This window comes from Oreochromis niloticus, linkage group LG7 (assembly GCF_001858045.2).
Source record: "Oreochromis niloticus isolate F11D_XX linkage group LG7, O_niloticus_UMD_NMBU, whole genome shotgun sequence".
NCBI classification, from domain to species: Eukaryota; Metazoa; Chordata; class Actinopteri; order Cichliformes; family Cichlidae; genus Oreochromis; species Oreochromis niloticus.
In genome coordinates, this window is record NC_031972.2 from 61,940,470 (window position 1) to 61,965,359 (window position 24,890).

Genomic DNA, 24,890 nt, shown 5'->3' on the forward strand with positions numbered 1-24,890 from the left:
CAACTGGGTTAAGATCAGGTGTCTGACTTGGCCATTCATGAATATTCCCCTTCTTTGCTTTAATAAACTCCTAGGATGCTTTGGCTGTATGTTTTGAGTCATTGTCTATTTGTATTATAAAACGCCGCCCAATCAGTTTGACTGCATTAAGCTGAGCAGACAGTCTGTCTCTGAACACATCAGAGGTCATTCAGCTCCTTCTGTCCTGTGTCACATCATCAATAAACACCAGTGTCCCAGAGCCACTGGCAGCCGTACACACCCAAGCCATCACGCTCTCTCCACTATGTTTTACAGACGATGTGGATGCTTTCGATCAGGAGCTGTTTCACACCTTCGCCACACTTTTTTTCATGCCCTCATTCTGATAGAGGTTGATCTTGGTTTCATCTGTCAATCTAGCCTCTCTATTCTTGAGGTTTATGAATGACTTACGCCTTGCAGTGAACCATCTGTATTTACTTTGACGCAGTCTTCTCTTTATGGTAGCCCTGGATATCGATACGCCTACCTCCTGGAGAGTCTTGTTCACTTGGTTGGCTGGTGTGAAGGGGTTTCTCATCACCATGGAAATAATTCTGCGATCATCCACCACTGTTGTCTTATGTGGACGTCCAGGTCTTTTTGCATTTCTGAGTTCACCAGAGGCTTTCTTTCTTTCTCAGGATGTACCAAACTGTACATTTTGCCACTCTTAATATTGTAACAATTTCTCAGATGTGATTTCTTTTTCTGTTTTCGCAGCTTAAGGATGACTCGTTTCACCTTCATGGAGAGCTCCTTTGACCGCATGTTGTCTGTTCACAGCAAAATCTTCCAAATGCAAGCACCACACCTCAAAACAAGTCCAGGCATTTTATCTGCTTAATTAAAAACAACATAATGAAGGAATTGCCCATGCCTGCCAATGAAATAGCCTTCTAGTCAATTGTCCAATTACTTTTGGTCCCTTTAAAAAGAGGCTGGCACATATTAAGGAGATGAAACTCCTAAACTCTTCATCCAATTTGAATGTGGATGCCCTCAAATGAAAGATGAAATTCTACACATTGTGTCACTATAATTTCAGTAAACAAGTAAAAAAAACAACCCCCCCCCCCCCCCAAAAAAAAAAAACAAAACTTGTGTCAGTGTCCAAATATATATGGACCTAATTGTAGCTGTGTATGTTTGTGATCACTTACAGGCAGCAATTTCGCCATCCAGTTCTCTCAGCCCTTCCTCTATTTGCTCCTTTATCACTCTGTAGCTTGTTTTCTCAGCCTCTGTATCTTCTGAAAGAGATAAACAAACATGAAATATGAACCACCGTCACTCTATCCTTCATTCTTTCTGGCTCTCTCCCACACAGTCGCTTTAATTTTCATGCAGAACTTCCCCAAATGTCTTAAAACACGACCAAAGAAAAGCTGTTCTGGAAATTCTGAATTGCTTTGACTGCATTTTAACAGGATATTGTGGTTGGACGGTCATTTCAGTGTGTGCCAGCTGTTTTTGTTGCATTTGCATGGTCGCTTTTTAAAGTAGTCCTTCTTTCAGCGCATCCTCAATAATAATTTTAGGAACCATGAACATATTTACACTGTGCTATTTTGTGATTGTTTTATGCATGTGTTTAGTTTTCTTTATGTAACTATTCTAACAACTTAAAAAAAGGTTGGTCATGTGGCTTTTTCGAAAAGGTTCATTGTCTTTTTTTGGATTCATAAAAGTTATGCACTCACTGGTTTTGGATATAATCTGACAAATTAAATAGAGGATCTGACAAAGAATGGGTTAAGTTGCTAACACAACACATGTGGGATCCGACTTTTTATTAAATCTTGAAATATTTAACAGGCTAGGATCAACATCAAAGTGGAAACTGGGCCAGTTCTTGACTCCACTATAATGATGAGCGGTTGATGCCTGCACTATGAATACACAAAGCGTGTCAACAATCCAGCCGTGCACACCAACTTTCTTGGAGGAGAGAACCACCTTTGCAGGCAGCCGCTCCTCCTCAGCCTGACGAGCCTGAATTCAAAGCAAAAAACTGTTAATGGTTCTCAGTCATCGTGTGCATGAAGGCTATCAAGGCAGGGGTTAATTATTTACAGCACTGAGTCTACACTGCTCAGGGTGTAATGAACCACGCAACACAAAGGCACCAAGTGGGGCTGCATTGAATTTACAAAAAAAAATTTTTTTTTTAAAATCAAGTTTTACATTTGACCTCTCACCCCGGAGAGATGCAGGGATCATTTTATAATGTTCATACATGCAACCCAGAGGCACTGGTTATTTCCAGTGTGACTGGACTCCATTGGTTCAGTTGCAATGATGAATCACTTCTGAAGTGGGGATTCTTCACCGCTTTAGTAGCTGACTTTTCTCAGTTTATGAAATCAAATAATGACATTTTTTAACAAAAAGCAAGAAGACACTCTGACAACTGGGATCTTGTTCTCTCATGTCCCTGCATGGGTGCCATGAGGACCAGTGTTGGCTTTTCCTGGCCTTGGTGCTGTGTCAGCATTTAGACAGACAGCTAGCCAGACAACTATTTTGCTTTGGTCCACTGGTGTGTGAGTAATGCTACAGTGATTGCACATGACAGGCTGTCAGAAATTGGACCGGGTCAAGCGGAAAGCAGGGATCAGCCACTCATCTGCCATCTCCGCCCATTCCAAGCATGCACACAACAATAAAATGGACAGAAAATAAAAAGAACTCCCCCTCTCTCGTCTTCTTTTCCTTGCTCCAAATACATTTTTCAGATACCTCTGCTCCTTTACTTTCATGCATCATCCAAAGAGGCTCTCCAGAAGTCTTGTGCTCTCTTTAATCACTAAGATTTATTTCAGAATTAACGCTGTGAGGTCATAACTTGGTTGCACAAACTAAAAGAAATGAACAGCTGCTGGCATTTACCTTCACACATCATTTCTCTAGTCTCACATAGCAGACACAGAAAATCATTACTATATTGTACATTTGTTCAACAACACCTTTTTTGGTATGTCGGGCATACAGGGAACAAGAAGAAAAATGTGAGCCAGCATGCCCGGGGCCACGTAACAGGGTTGTTGTAAAGACCTCTGTGAAGACAGGCCGGCTTTATGCACTCTGGTCACCATATTGGGTTATTGAAAGGATTCTAGCTGGGCTTTAGATGAGAATCCACTAAATCTATTGGTTTACAGACACTGGCTTCAGCTATCATGTTAAAGTGTCCATACAGGTCTTCTGAATGTGTTCTCCTGCTAAAGTCAGATTCCAGTCAGAGCCAAATTAAGCTGGCAAAACAGGTGGTTACGTGCCTACACACCCCAGATATTTTATGTTACAACCATGTGTAGCATTTCCTCTCACCGTGAGCTGCAGCTGGTTGGTCTGATCTACCTGCAGGCACCATTCCTAGGTAGTTAAGCAAAATATATTTGGTTTCATAATGGAAACCCTCAGGCACAGTGGCTGGGATTGAGGCAGAAGCGGTGGAGCCTGAGGTAGCCATCGAACAGATGTGTATCAGACTCTCAGGCACATTAATTCATACAGTCAAAGCTGGACGTCTCACCTAGGGAAAATAACAACCAGAGGAAGAATAATATCTCGTTAGAGGCACAATCGTTACAGCCTGAAGGATGGGCTGGCTGAGGCTGAGGCACCCATTAATAAAAGCTAAGAAAATCTATATCTACACTCAGGCATTACATCATACAATATGTTATTTAATCTTTAAAAAGAAAAAAAGAAAAAGCTGTTATATGAATGACATAAACAGATGCCCCCCTCAGGTTTACAGTGTCCTACCCCCACTGCGTGCACTAAGGGGACAAATTAAATTTCCCCCGTCACTCACAGAGTGATTTTAGACTTCTGTGACTGCATGGGTCCCAACTCAGGACAGAAGAATGGGACAGGACATATTTGGGTACTTTTTTGTGCCTAGATCATGATTTACATAACACATGTGGCAAACAGATGGTCGTTTTACAAAACATCCATAAAAAAACCCCAAACAATTTTCAAATAAAATGATCACTGCACAAATATGAAACACGACTTTAACCCCCTGTAACTTCTAAGTTAATCCCCCCACATGGTCCTCCAGAGACGAGGTGACACCAAGCGGACCAAAAACTCCATTAGTGTCAAGTCTGCCAAATTAAACAAAATACTTCCGGGCTTAACTATCAAAATAAAATATGGCGTATAACCGAATACTTAAAAAGTTCAATCATCAAATAACAAAGCGGCTACAATAATTAACGTAAATTAAATAAACACAACTATCCTCAAAAGATTTCAGCATGCCCGCAAAAAAATAATCTACCAAATAACAGAGCCATTCGCTTTACTAACCAGACATGTAGCTTTGCTAATTAATTACCTGACTAATTACGTAAGTGTCCGCTGCACCCCTCGCTGGAACACCTAAACTCACATGCAAGCTACTGTTAGCTAGCTTGACGTTACACGTTTTACGTGCTGGAGATTCAAAACTTCATTTTAACTTAAGCTCAGCGGGTGTCCGTTTCTTACCGTCCTTATCCAAAGGCAACCAGATGTGGACAGACGACAAGCTGAACAGAATTATGAACACATACACACACACGCACTCCTGTAGCAGAAGCCGGAGAGGGTAGACCACCAATGGCAGGTAGCCGTTAGTACACAGGGTACTCTGGATGTTAGCGTACAAAACCGGGACCAATCTTCCTGTCAGAGCCTTCATAATAATACTCTCCTCTGCTACCGGACACCTTTCAACCTGTGGTCACAAGAGGAAACTCGCGGAATTTACAATCCCCCAATAACATATCTGTTATTGGGGGAGATAATCCTTGATTCTCTGTAGCTATAAAAATTTTGAGAGGAGAGCATCCAACCTTAGCACCCCGCCCTTCTTACAAATATTTAACTGGAACGCGAAATGTTATTTTGAAAGTGCAGACCGGAAGTTCTATTTTGCCTCCAGTAGCCAGCTCGACCACGAAAGCCAAACCGTGTTTTCACCCCAAACCGTTTGTGCTTCAGTGGACGGTAAAAGTGACGGAGACAACTGGTTTGACAGACTTCAAAGAGACAATAAACATAACTGAGAATAGCCATGGCACTCACCGACGCTGACGTACAGAAACAGGTAAACTTTATGGACCAGTTTAACTACGTCCATCCCACTGACGAGTGTTGTAACTTACGGTAAACATACATAATCTCAGTTAACGGGCCGAAACGTGGACTGCAGCACTGTCCCGCTGTTAATCATTATTCCGCACTATGTTTAACGTTTAAGGCAACGCCGCAATTCATTTAGTTCTGGTTGTCGGTGGCAGTTTACATTATAACGGGTGCAAAGTTAAAATTAATGCCTAGATGCTAACATTGCCATTAATACAAGTCAAGTTCATCTGATAGCGATAAATAATGTAATTTGGTCACTTTCTAATGCTAAACTATCAGTTTTAGTAAAACAGTAAAAGTGTGTACGCATGTCTATGTATCATTCAGAAAACAGACAGAAAAGACAGATAAAGGATGCACATTGTCAGAGATGTGAACTTGAACCAGCTGCTTTTTGTGTTTCTTATGGCAGATTAAGCACATGATGGCCTTTATTGAGCAAGAGGCCAATGAGAAGGTTGAGGAAATTGATGCAAAGGTAACTGAAGCCTGTCTGCCTGTCAGTCTTGTGGCTTTTGTGATAGTGACCACTGATTTAATGAACCTTCTCTTACACAGGCGGAGGAAGAGTTCAACATTGAGAAAGGTCGTCTGGTGCAGACTCAGCGGCTGAAAATCATGGAGTACTATGAGAAGAAGGAAAAGCAGATTGAGCAGCATAAGAAGATGTGAGAAAGAGTGGTCACTCAAACTACACGAATAGGAATGCATCCATCAAAAAAAAATTTAGTTAGCCTTTGGAAATGCTACACCACAGCACGCCTTTTCTTTCTTCTTTTTAGCTCCACTGTCCCATTGGTTTGACTGTTTCTGTGAGATGCTTTTTATCACTGTTTATCCCACACTTCAAACACTTACAGATCTGACACTCTGCAATCTCACATCTCTTGAGTAAACGCTGTCTTTCTGAGGCAGTGACTGATCTTCTGATAGCTTGTAAGGCATCCTCTGAACTAACCAACACGGAAGCAGCATAAATAGATTTAATCAATTCTGGACCAACAACTCTGAAGAAGAGAAAATGACGACTCTAAAAAGTTCAAAATAAAATCATGTTTGGTTCAAAGAAATGCAGGCTCTACCCCAATTAAAGAGGCAGGAATTTTACTTTAAGAATATCTCTGATAAAAGGAATTAATCAGTGTAATTAACACCCTCCACAGTCAGAGATCCAACCTGATGAACCAAGCCAGGCTGAAGGTGCTGAAGGCCCGAGACGACATGATCACGGTGAGCGATGAATGCTCATTTCTGTGTCCACTGGAAACCTCCTGTATTCAGATTCATCATAACTTTAATGATGAATTTGAATTTGCTTCCATGATTAGCTTTCATTCTTGCATTAAATTTTTGTGTACGTATTTCCACATGGAAATAATGTGCAAATGTTGTGTCCTGTATTTGACCTTCACTACTCCAGTACAGTGAAAAAGACTGGATGCTGTTTATTTACACGTACCATAAATCACGAGTCATATATGAATTTCTAATGTATCCAGTTGTCTGTTTTTGTCACAGGATCTGTTAAACGAGGCCCGTCAGAGACTTGCAGAGATTGCTAAGGACCCTGCTAAGTACTCCAGTCTATTGGAGGGCCTGGTGCTTCAGGTATAATCTACCATTATGATCTATGATTGCAAACCAAAAGTTGATATAATGTTCAGTTTTCTATTTTTAAAAAGTGAGCTTTTTTTTTTAATGTTTCAGGGATTCTACCGACTCCTGGAGCCGAAGGTTACCATTCGCTGCCGACCGCAGGATGCTGAACTTGTTCAGGTGACGCTGTTCTGGCTAGTTATTTAGGAAAGAAAGCACAGGCCATCTGCCTCTTTGTTGAATGCACAATAGCATAGAGTGGTTTTCTCTCTTTATTACCCAACAGGCTGCAGTCAATAAGAACATCCCGATCTACAAAGAGGCGGTGAAGAGCAACATAACAGTCAAAATCGATAAGGAACGTTTTCTTCCAGCTCAGATGTAAGATGATTCAGTTCTTCTGACTTTTTAGCACGACGAAGGAGGTCATGTGATTGTGTCAGATTGTCTGTTTGGTATTGTCAAGATTTAGATGCAGGAATTTTTGTATTTTTAATCAAATATAACAGGGGTCGGCAACCCTAGGCACGCGTGCCAAGGGTTAACTGATGGCACGGCCATAGCTGAACTGGCCATCGGGCATACCGGGCATTTGCTCGGTGGCCCGATGATTTTTTTTTTTTTTTTTTTTTTTGGGGGGGGGGTGTAACGGTATAAACAATGAAAGATGGTGGATTGGCCAGATGCTGGCCGGTGTGTAAAAAGAACTTTGGTGGTGGCTATCGCAGAGCTTCCACAGATTCAGTAAAATTAACAAGTGGTGGAGGCCAGCACGTGGATGATGGAGATCGGAGGCAGGACGAGGAGAGACCCGAGGCGGCCGCCGGTCCGAGCGTCAGGTGAACTGAACTTCAGGTAAGAAGTTATGACCTGCAGTCTATCGGAGTCAGATATAAACCAAGTTTAGGTGGAGTTTATTTTCGTTATGTTGACTTTTTACAGTCAGTTACAATAACTCGTACTGCGCGCTAGCTAGCATGACGGAGTTTCTATACAGCTGGGTGGGTGCTGTGATGTTACTGATGTTGAACTTTATTTAATTCATAAGGTTAGTTAGTAGAGTTTCCAACCGTCCCGTAAAAAGACGGAATCCTCCCGCATTCAGAGAAATTATTACGCGTTTCGTGTTTAGCTGAGAGGGGACGCAGTTTGTCTCGGACTTCAGCTAGAATGAGAAAGACACAAAGGTGGAGTTGTTCTGTCGTTACGCAACTGTTTCTTCTTCTCTCATTCTCTCTCCTGTTGCTACTTCAGTCATGAAACTGATCAATGATCAGCTGATCGGCTTTTCTCTCTTGTTTGTTTATCGCCCACTTTGCGCCAGAAAGAGGAAACCAGCGGATGTCGCGCTAAACAACAGCAGCACGTTTAAGCTTGATCAGCTGTTGTTAGAATTTATTTAATATCAATTTCTAGTATCAGCTGATGTTTGCTGGAGCCACAGCTGAAAAAAGTGCTGGTCATGATGTCGGTTTGTATATCTGGTGAGAGGGAAACATGAAGATGAAACCAGGAGATGTCCTTACTGACTCATCAGAGCTGAACAGGTGATGGAGAAACAGGTTTACCTTTTAGGTGACATGAATGAGTTGAAGGGAAGTTATGAACTGTTTCTGAGAGACAAATAACACCAGGATCCTTTTCTAAGTAGCTGACAGCTGGTAACTGTGCAGGGGTGGGTCTAGCAAAGTTTTGCCAGGGGGCCAGGTAGGGCATTAACAGGGAAAGGGGGGCACAAGGAAATATTTTCTTATTCTCATTTAAAATGTCTGGCTGTTTTTAAATAATTATCTGAAGCTTACAACCAAAGTTTTTATCTGATGTAAAATGTATAGAAATCATACATATACCAACAAGACAGTGTACATCACTGTCACAACAGCGTTCGTTTTCATTCAAAGGCTTTATGGCTTTAATACCTGGTGGGCCGGTCTTTAGTCAAAATGCCCAGGCTGTTTTTTTTTTTGGTCCCAGTCCAGCCCTGGGCACAACACGCAGTGAATTAATCTGAGAAGGTGCATCAAAAAATAAATGGCCGTGCCAGCGGTGCACATCGCAAATCAGCTCGCATAGACACATTAGTTGTATCTCTTCTTAATGACGGTATCTTAGCTAACAACCCCAAGTACCAGATTCAACTTGTAATTGGCTAAAAATAACTTAGCCTACTGGTAAGAGGGACGTTGTTAGCTTTCCACATTCCGACACTTCAAAAGCTTCAGGAGCTGTCCGCTCAGCACAGCATCAGCACCACGGAGATACATGGATACATCCGTAGACTCGAGACACAATGCACTTTTGGGACTTTCAGGTGTATGGACCAATGTTTTCTTTTCTGATCAAACCAGAAATCTTTAATGAGCAGCTAGATTTGTCTAACTGGCTGAGTTGATACCAGTTAATGCGACATCGAGCAGCTGGAATCCACAGCTGTGCGTGTTCATGGAGCTTGCATTTCCACCTGCTGGACATCACTACCTGACAAGTTTAACTGTCTTCAGAACATTGCAGAGGCCTTATTGACAGTATTTGGCTCTACATATCTGTGTGAGCAGATTTTCTCTCACATGAGTGTCCTCAGGTAGCCGCCTGAATGCTGGACACTCGGAGACCTGTGTCTCTGAGTGGGAGACCAGAGATCACTTTAACATGTGTGTGTCTGTATTAACAAACATGCCATATTGGCTTAGTTTATTTTTCTTATCATTGTTGTGAGGAGACCATAAATAGCATTTGTATTTTCTGTTGTACAGTCCATTTGCTGTTATGGAGTTCTTGTTATGGATTAAAAGTGTCTTTTTTTTTGTTTCAAAATAGCTGATAACTATTCGCTGATAGCTGCCAACATCTGCGAACAAATATAATTCTAGAAAGTGGTTCTATATAGTGTGTAACTGTTAATATAGAGCGTTATTACATTTATTGCTAATGCAATCATATGGCACACTGACCTCTGAGGAAATTTTAAATGGCACTCGCCATCAGAAAGGTTGCCGACCCCTGAAATATAACAAACAGACTGTAGTCACTGCTCAGCTTTAGTTTGACCTTGGGGGTTGGAACAACTTTGTCTTTGTGGAGTAGACTCAACAAGGTGTTGGAAACATTCCTAAGACTTTTTGGTCCACATTGACATGATGTCGTCACATAGTTGTTACAGATTTGTTGCACATCATATGATGCAAACCGCCCATTTAAACACATCTCAGTGGATTAAAATCTAGTGACTGTCGGAGCCATTTGAGTACAGTGGACACATTGTTGCATTCTCAGATGATATGAGTTTTGTGACATCGCACATTGTCCTGCTGGGAGCAGCAGTTATATGGGCTCAAATTGTGGTCATAAATATTTTGTACTTGTAAATCAAATGCGTATTTGTGAACTGAGTTTTGTAACCTTGTAAACCAAAATATGTGAAAATTTTATGTTTGTGCATCTACAGATGAGAATTTGTCTGTGTTTGTAAAAAATATTTACACGAGTTACAATTTTTTTTTTGTTAAGGTCTGCTTACAGATACAAAGCAAAAAACCACGTGTAAAACTCTGCGCTCAGGTTCCCTGGCTGTGTGTGACTCTCAACTTACAAGTACAAATTTTGACCCAATTTTTGGTCCTTTCAGCTTATTGGTCATTGCCATGTCAATCACAAATTTAAATATCCAATCAGAGAACAGATGTTGGAGGGGTGTGTTACCGAGCTTCAGGTCCTGGAAGGGTAATGCAGTTTGAAGCTGGAGGATCTCTATATAAATATCCCATTGGGGTCATACAAGCGAGGTCACTTAACTTTGGGTAGCTGTTGAAAGGATACAGTTGTGGTATATCAGTGGTTAGAAATACAGTTACATACAGTTACTGTGGTCATAAAGGCATGGACATGGTCTGCAAAGATACTCAGGCATGTACTGTGGCTCATTTATAGAAAATATGCTCCACACCGTTACACCACCACCAGCCTGAAGCACTGATGCATGACCATGCTTTCATGTCGTTTATACCACATTGTGACCCTACCATCTGATTGTTGCAGCAGAAATGAAGACTCATCAAACCAGGCAATATTTCACCAACTTCTGTTACCTAATTTTTGTGAGCCCACTCAAATTATAGCCTCAGTTTACTGTTCTTAGCTGATAGGAGGGGCGCCTGGTGTGGTCTTCTGCTGCTGTAGACCATCTGCTTCAAGGTTTGAAATGTTGTGTGTTTGGAGGTGCTCTTTTTGTTAACTAGTGGTTATTTGAGTTACTGTTGCCTTCCTATCACCTCAAAGCAGTTCTCCTCTTACCTCTGGCATCAGCAACATACTATCACCCAGAGAACTGCTGCTCATTGGATCTGTAAAGCCTACAGATGGTTATGTGGAAAGATCCAGTTTCAGGTTTACTGCTCAACTTCTGATCAGTAGATCAGACATTTGTGAAATACTCAGTCCAGCCTGCCTGGCAGCACAACCATACCACATTCTGATGCTTGGTTTGAACTTTGAATCTTACACTAGACATTCCAAAAGGTTGATTCTGTTCATCTGGACGTAGCGTTTTCAGTGGGAGATACGTTTCGTCACTCATCCAAGTGACTCCTTCGGTCTCAGCTGACTGCAGGTTTCCCCAACCTTATAAACAGTACATTTGCACAATGACTGAATGAACAATAGGCTGTGATGAACAGATCAGAGTCAACCTTTTGGGATTTACTTACCTGGATGATTGAGCATGCATCAAGACTAACACTAGACCTTTCATTTTATCTTAACAGCTGTGGAGGAATCGAGATGTATAATGAGAATGGGAAGATCAAGGTTTCCAACACTTTGGAGAGCAGGCTAGAACTCATTGCACAACAGGTAAAGTAACTTTGATGGTATATCTCGCATCCAAATCTTCCTTTATAGCTGCTCACTGCAGTAGCTGCTGTTTGCCTGTGGAGGGCAGCAGAGCCCAACTTGCTTTCCAGTGGATCTAATTCACTGAAGGGTGGAGAGCCGACAGGGAAAAATCAATTTAATCATTAAGACTAGACTGTTGTGCTAACAACGGATTTACTATATTTAAACTTGCTTTGAGTATTCAGTGTTGCCGTCATGTCAATAATGCAAAAACAGGTTCCTATTTTAGAGCAAGGCTGTGAAACAAAGTTGTGTTAATTACAGTCATTGCTGATTTATGTTTGTAAATTATTAAGCTTTGTTCAGGAGAAAGTTGTTCTGAGTATTTTCTGCAACAATGAGATTATTAATGTATAGGCATTAGAAAAATCATTTTATGATTCTCTAAAGGCCCAAATGGTCTAAACCAGAAGCATCAAATGTAAGACCCGGGGAGCCGGAATCGACCCATGGCTTTGGATTTTTAAATCAGACCTCTCCTGACCCTTATTTAATCCCTAAGATATCTCAATATATGTAGTTAAACTTCTTTAAAATCACAGAAAAGAGAATTTCACTGGTCTGACCCACTTAAGATCAAAGTTGACTGTGGAATGAGATGTGGGTGGTCTAGAGCAGTCCTTTGTCTTTTCACAGAGATTCAGTACAAATGATCTTACACATCCAGGTGGAAAAAAGCTCAAAGATAAATGGGATGTGTACTCACACTTGTTGGCCTTGAGCAGAACAGGTGCCACAGAAATTACATAGTTACCTAGAAATTTGGGATGCTGTGTAAAATGTAAACAATGACAGAGTGCATATTATTGCGCTGTCTTTGATGTTTTTAGGAAATTACATGGATACTTAGAAATCTGGCATCCTGTTTAAAATGTAAACAAAGAGTGCAATGAATGAATGTGCAATGATGTCTTTGGGTGTTTTTAAGAAATTACATAGTTACTTAGAAACTTGGAATTCTGTTTAAAATGCAAACAATGACAGAGTGCATTTATTTGCAGGTCATTTAAAGCCTGTTTTTTATTTGCAAATGGTAGAAGGGCAGCATATCAAGGACTGAAATAGAAAAAATTGATTGAATTCAAAATGAGTATATATGCCAGAAACGAGACTGAACATTTTTAAGCAGTGGCAAAAATATCAAATGACAATGAGTAAATGAAATGGAATGAAACTTTGTATTTTTAAAGATGGAAAGGAGCATCAAATACTAAACTGTGACAATTAGATTCAGAAAATCCAGAGAGATTTTTGAATGCAGTGGCCAAATAAGACTGAAGGGCTGTCTATGTTAATAATAATGGTCGTGATTCTGTAGCGGAAATCATTGTATGGGTTTAGTAAGGCTTTTGAAAACACTGTCGGTGAATCCAAGTGAACAAGTTAGAAATGGACATGAAAAGAAAAACACAAGATCTAAAGCTACTGCCTGCTGTTTTTCAAATGACAATAAATAGCTAAACAAATAGAAACATGTGCTTTGTCATGTCTCTCCACTATTTCCCTGCAGTATATCATTAAGGGTTTATCTGTGTTTCCTTAATTTATATCCTTACTATCTCCTTAACAGATGATGCCTGAAGTCAGAATGAATCTGTTTGGTGCCAACCCCAATCGCAAGTTCTTGGATTAACTGTGGATATGAAGAGGGCACAGGTGGAACGTTTATGGTGATGACAGAGCACACGAGTCTCCAACCACCTGCCATTACTGAGATCCAAAGGGAGTGTTTATATAGTTCTAAATACTAATGGACTATATAACAATTCAGCAAGTGCTCTTACTTTGAAATGTCCTCTATTCATCTTCTCTTAAAAGGACTCATTAATGTTCTAATGACATTACAGATGTTTGTCTTCAGTCATTTCAGTTTGAGTAAACTGAGCAAGCTGCATATTTAAACCAAAGATACAGGCGCGTGTGTGCGTGCGTGCGTGTGTGTGTGTGTACACAGAGTTGCTGAGCATTGTTCTCAAGGTAATAATATACCACAATATCAATTAAAGTGACATGAGAAATGAACATGTTTGAGATATCTTTATTTACAGCTTGTAAACATACACTTTACTCAGGCTATGTTCACTCTACAATGAGGAAACCTATATAGAATATCCACATCAAAATGTGTCTTGCATTAAAAATGTAAAAAACAAAACCTTTTAGTGGCATCCAGTGGGATTCAGTAATGGCAAACTGTTGGCCAGACAAGTTGCCATACTCCCTCCATGGGTCTAACGGTTACAGCTGTCTTTTGCTAAAATTGGACTCGAGTACCAAAACAATATTTCAACACAACCAGTTCCACTGATTTAAGACTTACAGTTTTTATGCTTTCGAAACTACCAGCAGTCATAAGGCCTTAATTGCATTTTCTTTAGTTATTGTGCGTACACTGAAGCGTATTATGTATAACTGTAACTAAGCGGTAAAATGAATCCAAGGCGACAGCAAGGTTTTATTTAAACCGTTGCAAGCTGCGGAGAAGAGGACGTTAAGTCTGTGGGATTGTGGTTTTGCAGTTGCTCTCGAGCAGGAAGTGAGCAGTCTGTTAGTGTATATTGTATGCTAATGCAGCGATTAAAGCATTACCATCAGATTAACTAATGACCTCAGAGACACTGGCAGGCAGCACCTTTAAGTCCAGTGAAAGATTCCAAGATTACTCGAGGCTCGAGTAGGAGGGATAATTAACAGTAGGAAGAAGGATATGGAGCCCCGTTTTAAGAGAAAAACATTGACGTCTGAGTGATTGGCAGTTCAGACTCTGACATTAAACATCATATATCATTAAGACTCTGTTAAGACAGGTACTGCTTTTCATCAGTCTGACCACATGATGCCTGAATAAGCATCCTAGTGGGTTATTCCTGAAAAGGTGGGGGATATATCGCATTTTTTATATCACTTTCAATGCAGCACAACTGCAAATACATGCTGTCACATTAAGAGTTTGTGAGTTCCTTAGTTCACTGGACAATGCCCTTTAAAACAGTTTTTTTTTAATTGTTTTTTCCAATCAATGAAAAATCTGTCGCCAAGTGTGTGTGCAGGGGGCCGTGCAGCATTATGAAGCACACGCACACAAATGAGACCCTGCTTTATGTCAAAACAAACGGCGAGAATATTCAAAAGTCTAATTAGACTTCCCTTAAGATAATACATAGATTATATGCTCATTTCCCCTTCATCCATTTGTATGTACTGGGATATACTACAGGATTTCTCTGCCATCTCTGTGAGTATGTGAACCCAAGAGAAACATGACTATAAAACCATATGGTAATGTACTCTCTTTAAAAATAGAGCGAGGCCAGCGATGTTGTATATTCCATGTCTGTAAAGGGTTTTTAGATGAAGCTTGAAAAGAGACATTCTTAAAAAGTTGATGCACAGGCCAAAGAAACTGTCGGACTGGCAGGCATTTGAGTTAGCAGGCTCAAACAACATGCACCAATTGTCCCAGAAAATAACAGATCTCTCTCAGGTGAAAGGACTAAGCCCAGGCATATTGACAGGAACTACCCTGGGATAACCAGGCCAGCTTGGGACACAATCCTCACATTAATCATACACATACAAAGGACCTTGCTTAACCTACAGAATCCTGCTTACAGCAAGTGAAAACCTAGAGAAACATTAGTGTGAACCCGCTAGTCCACATATTAGTAAATGAAGCTTCCTTCATGCATATTCTGACCATTGCTCTTCCTTTGGTTAGTGGATTGTGGCTGTATTTCTCCTCTGTCTCTGTTTTCTCTGCTCACTGAGTAACAAAAGCAGCATATTATCTGCACAGAAACAACACGACTGCTGCCACTGGTACTTAGCATTGCTATCCCAACAACCCTAGTACTGTCTCCCCTACACCAAGAAAGTAGACACCCTGGGCAATGCCAAAAAGAGGAGCAATGACTAAAGCACGACAGGTCGCACCCTTCAGGAATGCTGATGGACCCTCTCGCCTCATGATGCGCCTGCGAAGGGATCAGAGAGGAAAAGGCAAAAAATACAAGAAAGGCAGTGTTATGGGGCTGGTTACGCTTATAAAAACTCTATTGTGGAAGCAAATGTGACATTATAAGCTCACGTTGTGCAGTCAAGAATTCCTCTGTATGTATCCTCCCCGGCACCTTTCTGCAAGGTCTGCAGACGGGTCTTTATTACTGTTTGGGTGTTTGGAAGAAACTTAAGTTTAGTAGAAGTATTTAACTAATTAAACTAACAAGACTTTTTATAGATAGAGTGATAGACATACAGATCTGATGCTGAGTTTACATCATAGATAATTTGCTAAAATTTGGCATTTATAAGCTGGTCCTGATACCAGAACAAATGAGGCAGTCAAACTCTGAATGTGTTAAAATTAACAAGGTTGTATTTGATTTCTTATAAACTTTATTATGTGAATCTGTTGCACACTTGCATTAACATAAATAATCATAATGTAAGTAAAAAAGTCTTGTCTAATAAGATAAATATTATATTGGAGTGAAGTATTGCAACATAAAGAAGGTTTATACTCGTATCTGACTCCCACTCACCATCCAGCGGTGTAACTGCCACAGCTGCCACTGAGCCAGCGGAGCAGCCTGCCACAAAGGACTGCCAGAACGGCGCCCGGGCCTGCACATCAGCCTGCCCACTTGCACTTTCCCGGCCCAGGGCATTAAGGTTGGCAAACAGGGGGAAGTAGATCATAGAGAAGGGGACATCCCTGAAAGATAAGAGGATAAGTGGAAAAAAAATATGACTGGGTCACAAGAGACATATGAACCTGTTAAACTGCAGCATAGCAGACAGACATAGCTGCAGGAATCTATTGATTAGTGTTGATTAGCGGAGATGTCACAGACAACAATCGCAGTACGAGTTGTGCAAAATCTAAAAACTAAAAGCAGCTCATTAGAACACTGACAGAGTTTAAAAGGAAGAGACTGTTTTCTTTTTAACATTTGTGTATGGCACCCTTCAACATGAAGCATAGTGTGATGGACATATATGAAAAAATGCAATAGAAGTGTTTGCCTTATTCAAAGCAATTGAAAAGTTGGAAAATGACTTTTTTGAATTGCTATTTAATGTGAACAGAATGTTGTTAAAATGGTCACAGTGACTACTTCATTTACTTATTTATGGGTGTGCGTTACCTCATTAAGGTGGCTCCTACCCCTCTGTAGAGACCAGCTAGGCCACGAGTCTTCAGCAGCTCCATGGTGATGCCTGTGGCTGAGGGTCGTGGTGGTGGGGTTGATTGGGCTTGTGAAGAGGGGGCCACCAGCGATGGGGCTGGCCCAGGAGCAGCAGCCTGTGCTGGAGCTGCCATTGGCCTTTGTGCAGCTAATGGATAAACAGATTTCCCCAGGTAAGAGAACACATGGAGGCTACTGTAATGCTGCAACAGTGATGCTGTAAATGCTTTTTGTTAATAAGCACATCTTTGGGTTTGTCATTGAATGCACAATTCATCCATCAACAAACAATATCTGAAAAGGTGTTTATGCGGAAACATGACACACAACAACTAAACGTGTACCAAACATACTTTACTGTATCCTCATCACATCCTCTCACACTCACCAGACACTTTATTATGTCATATAACAGCAGCTCAGTGCATTATGGGATGTAGACATAGTCTGCAGAATGGTTAGAATGTTTCAAGCTGTACAAGTGTATTTTTGCTGGCCATGTACACGCCTTTTTAATAACAATATACCTATCTTCTGATGGCTTCTTCAAGCAGGACAACACTACATGCCAGTCAGTTTGTTGTGCTCTTTGAGCACAACAAACTGACTTTGTTCCATATATAGTCTACATGTATTTGGTCATATATAATAATCTCTGAGAAATGTTTCCAGCTAGTTTATTATTAAATGCAGTAAAGACCTCACCAAGCCTTCCTGCATCTTGTAACTGGATCTTTAGCATCTCCATGGGTGTGGTGACCACCACCTGGCAGGTTCCAGCCCCACAACCTGCCAGTACCTCCCCCCACAGCGGCAACTTCCTGCAGACAGAGAATAGTGTCGTAACAGAAATATACAACTGTATGTCCAGTGAGCCTCTGTGGTGTAATAGGGTAAGGGCCCTAGTTTAAGGGATTTAGTATTTTGATGCGTATTGTTGGTTGTTTTTGTAGTTGCCCCTTTATAATTTTATACAAACCTGAGTTTATTGGCCAGATTTTGCCAAAGACTGTGGATAGTATGTATCCATGTTAGAATGTAACAGAGGCAACAGACTAACTATTTCAAGTTGAAGAAAATCCTACTTGATTACATGGTGCACAAATTAAATGGTCAGCATACTATAGTATAAGACACTGAAAGCTGTACTTATGCTTTACCTTTACATCACATAACTTCAGTGAGGAACAAAAGCTACATACCCATCCTTAGAGAGCTTCTGTCTGAAGACATCATTGGCAGCCAGTTTGATGGCTTTTTCAGGTGTAACTAGAGTGAGGTTTACCGCTGCACCTGGAGGTAAACAAACTGACTATTAACAGCGATACTTAACAGTTTCCGCTAAGGTACAAAAATAGAACAAAACTAAACAACAGCTTATGGCTTTCCACCTGGGGTAGTAGGTAATCGTTATCATGATAAAAAGATTTAGGGCATGCAGGAGAAACAGCGACGTAGGTGGTGAGATTTCTTTTACAGTTACAGTGTTGTTTATCACAGTACTTAGAAATGCAAAGAATACCTCTGTAGCATCCAAAATAGCCTTCTGAGCGCACCGTCTTGGCCAAACAGTCAAGCCTTTAAAGACAGCAAAGAAGAAGTGAAAATCACTCTTAATTAATAAGCCATAGCAGTATCCAGATCTTTCACAACTGACTCTACAGTCATACATGCTGCCTCTGTCCTATAACCCCACCCTTTACTCTGGCTTTACAACAAATACGGCTACAGACAGTGATTATATTCAAATTCTCTGTTTTATTTCCAAATGTCAACTTTGTATCTGTCCCTTTAAAGGAATATTTCAAGCTATTTTTACATGTCTGACTCACTCTGGAAAATCACAAGCCACTAAACACAGGAAAGGCACGCCCCACCAGCCAGTAATATTGATGCCCACCAGATGTGTGCAGCTAACAGTTTAGGGTCAATGTGTCTTTTAAGGACACCAAACTCCCTTTTCATCTTGATCTCTTGATCTATTAAATATATGTAAAGAGTCCATCAGTATGTATGACCATGACTGCAATGAGTTCTGTACAAACTCATCAAAACATAAACCCAAATATGGAGCGAGCATGTTTCACTCTACTGCTCCACCCTTTGAGATTCTGTGGAGAAATATGTCAGACATGGCTGTGTGTAGTTCAAATTACATCAGGAGGAAAATATTTGACTTTGATTCTGATTTCCACAAAATACAATTATCTGTAAGCAGCTCTTATATGATTTTTTCTTAATTAGTACCAATAACTAAAATAACTTAAAGCAAAAAACAAAAAAGCTTTATATCTGACAGATCAATCAGATTACCAAATTAACCCCTGCTGAGGAAACCCCACTCACATTCCTTTGTAGACTTGGATGCCCTGCTGGTTCTGTAGGCGGGTCTTGGCCAGATCTATAGGAAATACACATGTCACACCAACCAGGCCCGCCACGCCCCCATTAATCAGCTTAGCAGGGAGACTGCGAAGGGATCAACATAGACACAGAACAATTTACACACAGCCACGAAAACAAGCCGTGCGAACGACAAATCAGAGTGACAAAGTAGACACACAGAGGGAGGGGAGGGGATTCCCAACCAGTCCCACACACACACAAAGAGAGCATAAAAGATAAATATTACCACAGCTGTTGCTTCCATTTGGAGAAAACCTCTTTAATAGACCAAACAAACAGGATCCATTACTTACCTAACTTTCTTCTCTCCCATCCTGCTTGTGTTTGGGCTCCACGCCCAGACCCACTGCTCCTCTTGTCCCACCTCTTCGTCGTCTTCCTCCCCCCCTTCTTTTCCACACTTTGGTCCACAGCCCAGAGTTGTCAAGTTCAGCCTCACCTGTCCTCTAACGCTACAAACGCACCCCGCAGTTTCCTTTGACGTGGTAGAAATGGACCGTTTTCTTCTTCCTCTCCCTGGTATGTCAGGGATGGACGCCCTCCTTTCCTGTTGTGGTCAGACCCACCAGAGTTTAATCTGTGTCTTCTGGCCAGTCGTTATGCTTTGTTGTACTTCACACAAGAACCCAGTCATTCTTCCACTGTCTGGACAGACAAATGCAGGTTCATGTAGAGTAAGACCAATATCTTCCTTAGAGATATAAAAGCGCTCCTGATGAGACTTTTTCTTTTATCCTAATAGGAGGGCATGGTTACAATGAGGGATTGACACTCCTCACATTGAATGTCAGGCTCCATAAAATCCAGTCATTCATAAAGTTGAATCGTATCATATTCTGGGACTACCACACTAAGACAGAACATCTTGAGTCTCGCTAATCTGCCAGCTAAAAGGGATAAAGAGTATTTGTTCCGGCAAGGAGGGCACAGCTGAAAATGGGAGTATTCTCTGTATTGCTTTTGCAGTTCACCAGCTACAAAGGGCTGAAGAGGAGATTTGAGTGGAGGTTTGGAAAAATATCTGACAGGTTTTTTTTCCCCCCCTTTCTTTTAGTTCAGTTGTTTGTAGTCTAGCTTCAGTGGTGTATATTACAGATAGTACAAATGCTGCTGAAACCTTATCTGGGGACCCATTTCTTGTCTTCCTTTACAGTGTTCTCAGTTTTTTACGTCCTTTTTCTGTCTTTTCCACTCCTTGCATACCCCAATTCTTCATCTCCCTAATTAATCTCTCTCGTAATCTCTCCGCCTCCACTCCATCTCTATTTTTACCTCTGTAAACCTCAACTATAACTATATCCTTAATTGTCTTGTTGTCGAAGATTCAAAAAACCTCAAGATACAATATTTTGTATCTTTTGATGTCATCTCAGCAATTTCATCCCAAAGTGTTTCTTTCCGTCTCTGAACACTGTCTTTTTCCTTTGCCGGCGCATAGCTACATTCTACACATGCCTTTCACTGAGCCTCTTTCTGTGAAACTTTCTTTTAGATCTATTCACACACAGTAGTGACCCTGCCAAAACACAGAGAAGGGTGCCTCACCCCCAGCCAACCTCCAACTTCCCCCAGAAACTGCACTAGAGCACCCGGCTCACATAGTTCAGAAGCACAAGCCCCACCAGACAGCTTTCACGAAACTCACTTTTCTCCCATCACAGAGACGTGGCAGTGAGAAACGCTGGTCCTACCTCTGGTGAAGCATCCCGCAAGCAGGATCAGGCTGTCCGCTTTCCTTTCACTTCAACAATGGATCCAGGAATGGTAGTCAAGCGAGAGCGATCTGAGAGAGCCAGCCGCCACTCAGGGGCCGTTGCACAAACACGAGTATTGTCCTGCTGCCTAAATCCCTCCCTCTTATGGTGACTCGCTGCTTGACACAGCCCAGCAACGCAGCTCTGCACTAACACAACTAGACATAAACTCAGGCCTGTGGAGCCGCTGTTAGAGGACACACAACAGACACCGCAGAGACTAATACTCACAATTATAACTCAGTGTGTATTGCTTCTACGTACTGTATAAATAAACACGACACAGAACGTGAACTGAAACAAAAAAGGCTGCCCACCAGTAATGAGCTCCCCATTCATTAGTCCTGCTATTACATAATATGTCCAGGAGCACTGAATGCAATAAATGTTCACAGACTTACAATTACTACTAATAGTTGTATCCAATGCCATAATGCACATAGTTTGTGCCATTACTGAAAAATCTGAAAAAAGTAATTACAGGATTTTAAAAAAAGAAAAAGGGAGCATGTGATCATGGCAGCTACTGCTCATTGCCTTTACACCATTTTTTATGAGAATTGATTCAAATATTGATTGCTCTTAATGGAAAAACAGTTACTATCAATGATGTTCACTCATCAGCGCATATTTTGTAACTCGACTTTCACTCTTAAAACACTTGTGGTTACGCCTTCAGTTTAGAAAAAAGAGCGCAAGTGTGGTGGAAATAGAAAACTGATTATTGCCTAGATATGTAGTGTTTACTTTTGTAGGGAAAGACTCAGTTTCAGTTAGATTAGAGAAATTACAGCATTACGAGAGGTTTCAGTTTTTAGAAATCTAGACTTAAAAATACAATGGAATATGTACAACTTATGATAACAGCAAAAACAATAATAACAATGATAACTTTGATTTTTATTGTGCATTTCAAGAAACCCAATGATGCTTTACAAAGAACATAAACAAAAAGGCTAGAGTTTGAAGGCTTTGTTGAAGAGGTGAGATTTGAGTGATGGGATGTTGCAAAGCTCAGGTGGGAGAGATTTGGGATGGGATGAGAGTTGCAGAGTTACAGAGGGGGCTGCCACACTTAAGGCTCTGCCCACAGAGGTATGGAGGTGAGTGTGAGGAACAGAAAGCAAACCCACGGACTGTCTTTGACTCTGTTGATATGTGAGCAATTACTTTTTCTTAACAATAAAACCAAAAATATGTGGTTAAAAAATGCTTTTTCTGTCCTCTAATTATACCTTGGCATGCTAAAATGCTGCTAGTATTGAATAAAACAGTAAAATGTGGAACCATGGTAAAGATATAATGAAGTGCATAAAAAATAAACAGACCAATTCTGATGTTTTTGGCATCACATACTCTTTTGGAATAAGTTGCTCTATTTGTTATCCTTTAGTAATGAAATAAATATGTTTTACGAGAATAAGGCTAGGAAAATCACACGCAAACACTCCAGGATACAGCACTGTATTGAAAACCTAGATAACATGTGTGTATGTGTTGATTATCAGAAAAAATAGATGCTTGTATTATATATTTGTTTGTGATCAGTGGTGTCATCAAGTATACACAGCACTAAAATGCCGTTGCAAAGTAAGGGGGAGCAAATCAAAACAACACGTGCAACAGAACATGATCCTTTATATATGACTATTAGATATTGTATGTCTTAACACCCATAGTTCACCCGTGAACGGGGTTTTGCTTATTTTACCTGCATTGAAAGCTTCTATGGATTGTTAAGTTAACCAGCTTACTCCTGACTGGAAGTCTAATCAGCCACTGAAACTGAAACCACCTGTGTGAATGTGCAGTGCTTCTACTTTGTAGGTAGAGGCACTATAATTTTCCCCTTGATATGCATATAAAGCATGGAAATACTTGCTGCAAAGGGTGAGTAAATATGTTTACTTACATCTCAGCATTGGTGTTCTTCCTTGTAGCCTCAGCAACAAAGCAAACAGAAAAAAGTAGGAATCACTATGTTTCATGTGGTTTTTATAGCCTTTACCTCCAAAGTTATGCAAGTTAGCTGAACTGGAGATTGGAACTACAGCGCCATCAGTGTACATTGATCAGACACACCGGGAACGGGTGAAGTGAATAAATGTGCTCAACTCTTCTTAAAACCGAACCCTTTGCTGGGAGATCTTGAGCCCTGAAACTGGCTAAACATTTTTTTAGACTTATAAATTTCTTTTAGATGCAAAAATGTCTTCACAGTAATTTGTATTTTAAAAATACACACTTGTATAAAAACTTGTCTAAATCCCCAGGTTTCTTCCTTACTAATAATGGCACCCTGTTTCTGCTTTATATCATTAGATTTCTATCAATCAGACAGTTTTATACCAGAGATCCTTGGGAAGGGCTACTTTATCCAGGCCTTGTACAGCTGTTCCCAAAGGGCCTGTCCTTCCTCTGACAGTACAATGATGGCTGACCACTACTACCCTGACCTACTAACAACTGCTGTCTCATTATACCAATTTATTACCCAAAAGAGCTAAAAAGATCCAGCCTATATCAGCTTATTTATTTCCCCGAGGGCTATTGAAAGACTAGTCTTGAGTCTTCAATGAAAATCTGCCCTCTTTATTCTAGGATGTGCAGAAGTTGTAACCAAATCGTGCCTTAACGACTATGTAGCCTCATTAGCAATATAATCTTATGTTTGTGAATCGGATGGTTAGTTGGTTTCACTTCACAGCACAATATATTGCACTCTTATGACAAGTGACTGTTCTGTTCTTTTAACCTTGACCTGTTAAAACTCTGTCACTCAGTTTGTGTGTGGCGTCGGTAATTTAAACCTGCTATTACTTTTATAACAATGCTTCTTTAGATATTACGTTAGCACGAAAAACTTTTGTAAACTTCAGTCAGTGTCAGTTGCTCATTGCAAAGACTGGCACTACACTGCTTGTCTTTAGAAAAAACAAGTTGGGCTTTAGGGGCTTGAACTTAAACTGGTAGGCTGGTGGGGAGATATTTAGGTAAGGATATTTAAATTACTGTCCGTTGCCAGTGTTTATGGAAAATGTTTGCTATTGCATTTAATTAGTGCACGCATTGTAAAAAAGAAAATGTGTTGTATTATGTGCCATACATTTACGTTCATGTAAAGTCTGAATATATGTCCCCCATTTTTTAAATTCACGAGTTTTCCTCTTGCACCACCTTCAGACCAAAGAGTCGGCCTGCACACGGGACCACTATGATAAATCTCACAGTTTAGTGTACGGTAATGCCTGAAAATCTATGCTGGTTTCCTACGCATGCTTTACGCATCAAATGAAAAAGTTTGTTATACTACGTTACACTTACACATCTTGTATTTTATTGTCTTGCAAAAATAAAAGTAAAACACACACACAAATAAACACTAGACATCAGAATAAATGAACTTGCTCCACTGTGCCATAGCATGCACTTCTCTAATATTGCGATAGAGGGAGTCCTTGTGTAGTAAACTTCCACTTACAGTATTTACAAAATCTCGATGTACCTGAAACTTGTGCGTGAGTAATAAACTGAACGACAGTTTCGGGCTGCTGTAAGTGAAAGGGGTGTTCGTTTCACAATAGGGGAAAAAAGGTTTTCACACTCAGGTATATTTTTACCTAAAGTAATATCGACGGACTCAAATAAGACCTACAGCAAGACATTACATAAACGAACTTAAGCTGTAGGGCCATACCTGGTTTTAACGTTTTAGTTTTCAGTTATTCACCATTTACAATGGTTCCCTTTAAACGGCGAGACCATTATCAATCCGTTGGGGACTGTTTACTGTGGGAGATTACTATTAAACCGAACAGTCAAACAAAGTTGAATAGAGGTTTAACAGTTACAGGCTATTATCAAAAGAGGCAAATATGCTCGCCAC

General features: G+C 40.6%; 3 protein-coding genes across 9 annotated transcripts in view; 1 reads left to right on the top strand and 2 right to left on the bottom strand.

Annotated features, from left to right (window-relative positions):
- Positions 1–4,952, bottom strand: part of bcl2l13 (BCL2 like 13) — a 19,207-nt gene extending 14,255 nt beyond the window's left edge. Inside the window, exons 1-3 of one of the 2 annotated variants that reach the window (XM_003447113.5) lie at positions 4,528–4,952; positions 3,355–3,559; positions 1,185–1,274 (exon numbers count right to left, since the gene is read on the bottom strand). In XM_003447113.5, coding sequence (XP_003447161.1) covers positions 1,185–1,274; positions 3,355–3,496 — 232 coding nt within the window. In that variant the 5' untranslated portion in view covers positions 3,497–3,559; positions 4,528–4,952. The other variant, XM_019361922.2, reaches the window with a different exon arrangement.
- atp6v1e1a (ATPase H+ transporting V1 subunit E1a) lies at positions 4,942–13,562 on the top strand. Its single transcript, XM_003447057.3, has 9 exons — positions 4,942–5,128; positions 5,582–5,647; positions 5,728–5,837; positions 6,333–6,399; positions 6,688–6,777; positions 6,877–6,945; positions 7,052–7,146; positions 11,526–11,613; positions 13,226–13,562. Exons 1-9 carry the CDS (start codon positions 5,096–5,098, stop codon positions 13,286–13,288), a joined length of 681 nt encoding a protein of 226 aa, XP_003447105.1. The 5' UTR covers positions 4,942–5,095; the 3' UTR covers positions 13,289–13,562.
- Positions 13,416–24,567, bottom strand: slc25a18 (solute carrier family 25 member 18). Of its 6 annotated transcripts, XM_003447112.5 has the most exons (11): positions 23,354–24,567; positions 22,917–22,945; positions 19,544–19,895; positions 19,191–19,313; positions 18,367–18,422; positions 18,047–18,137; positions 17,550–17,665; positions 16,803–16,992; positions 16,197–16,369; positions 15,743–15,818; positions 13,416–15,629 (listed from the first exon to the last, which is right to left on the bottom strand). In XM_003447112.5, the coding sequence occupies exons 3-11, from the start codon at positions 19,561–19,563 to the stop codon at positions 15,488–15,490; spliced, it is 987 nt and encodes a 328-aa protein (XP_003447160.1). In that variant the 5' UTR covers positions 19,564–19,895; positions 22,917–22,945; positions 23,354–24,567; the 3' UTR covers positions 13,416–15,487. The 6 variants fall into 6 exon arrangements, with proteins under 6 accessions (XP_003447160.1, XP_019217468.1, XP_005471175.1 ...); XM_019361923.2 differs by lacking the exon at positions 23,354–24,567 and having other exon boundaries at positions 22,917–23,090; XM_005471118.4 differs by lacking the exons at positions 22,917–22,945; positions 23,354–24,567 and adding an exon at positions 22,716–22,827.
- Between the last annotated feature and the right edge of the window lie 323 nt (positions 24,568–24,890).

Excerpts from the sequence above, each read along its gene's own strand:
- atp6v1e1a (XM_003447057.3), top strand. The coding sequence starts at position 5,096 with ATGGCACTCACCGACGCTGACGTACAGAAACAG. Across the intron at positions 5,838-6,332 it reads ATTGAGCAGCATAAGAAGAT|TCAGAGATCCAACCTGATGA; the intron begins GTGAGAAAGAGT and ends CACCCTCCACAG. Across the intron at positions 6,946-7,051 it reads AGGATGCTGAACTTGTTCAG|GCTGCAGTCAATAAGAACAT; the intron begins GTGACGCTGTTC and ends ATTACCCAACAG.
- slc25a18 (XM_003447112.5), bottom strand. The coding sequence starts at position 19,563 with ATGGGAGAGAAGAAAGTTAG. Across the intron at positions 19,314-19,543 it reads ATGGGAGAGAAGAAAGTTAG|TCTCCCTGCTAAGCTGATTA; the intron begins GTAAGTAATGGA and ends ATCCCTTCGCAG. Across the intron at positions 18,138-18,366 it reads CTATTTTGGATGCTACAGAG|GTGCAGCGGTAAACCTCACT; the intron begins GTATTCTTTGCA and ends GTTTACCTCCAG.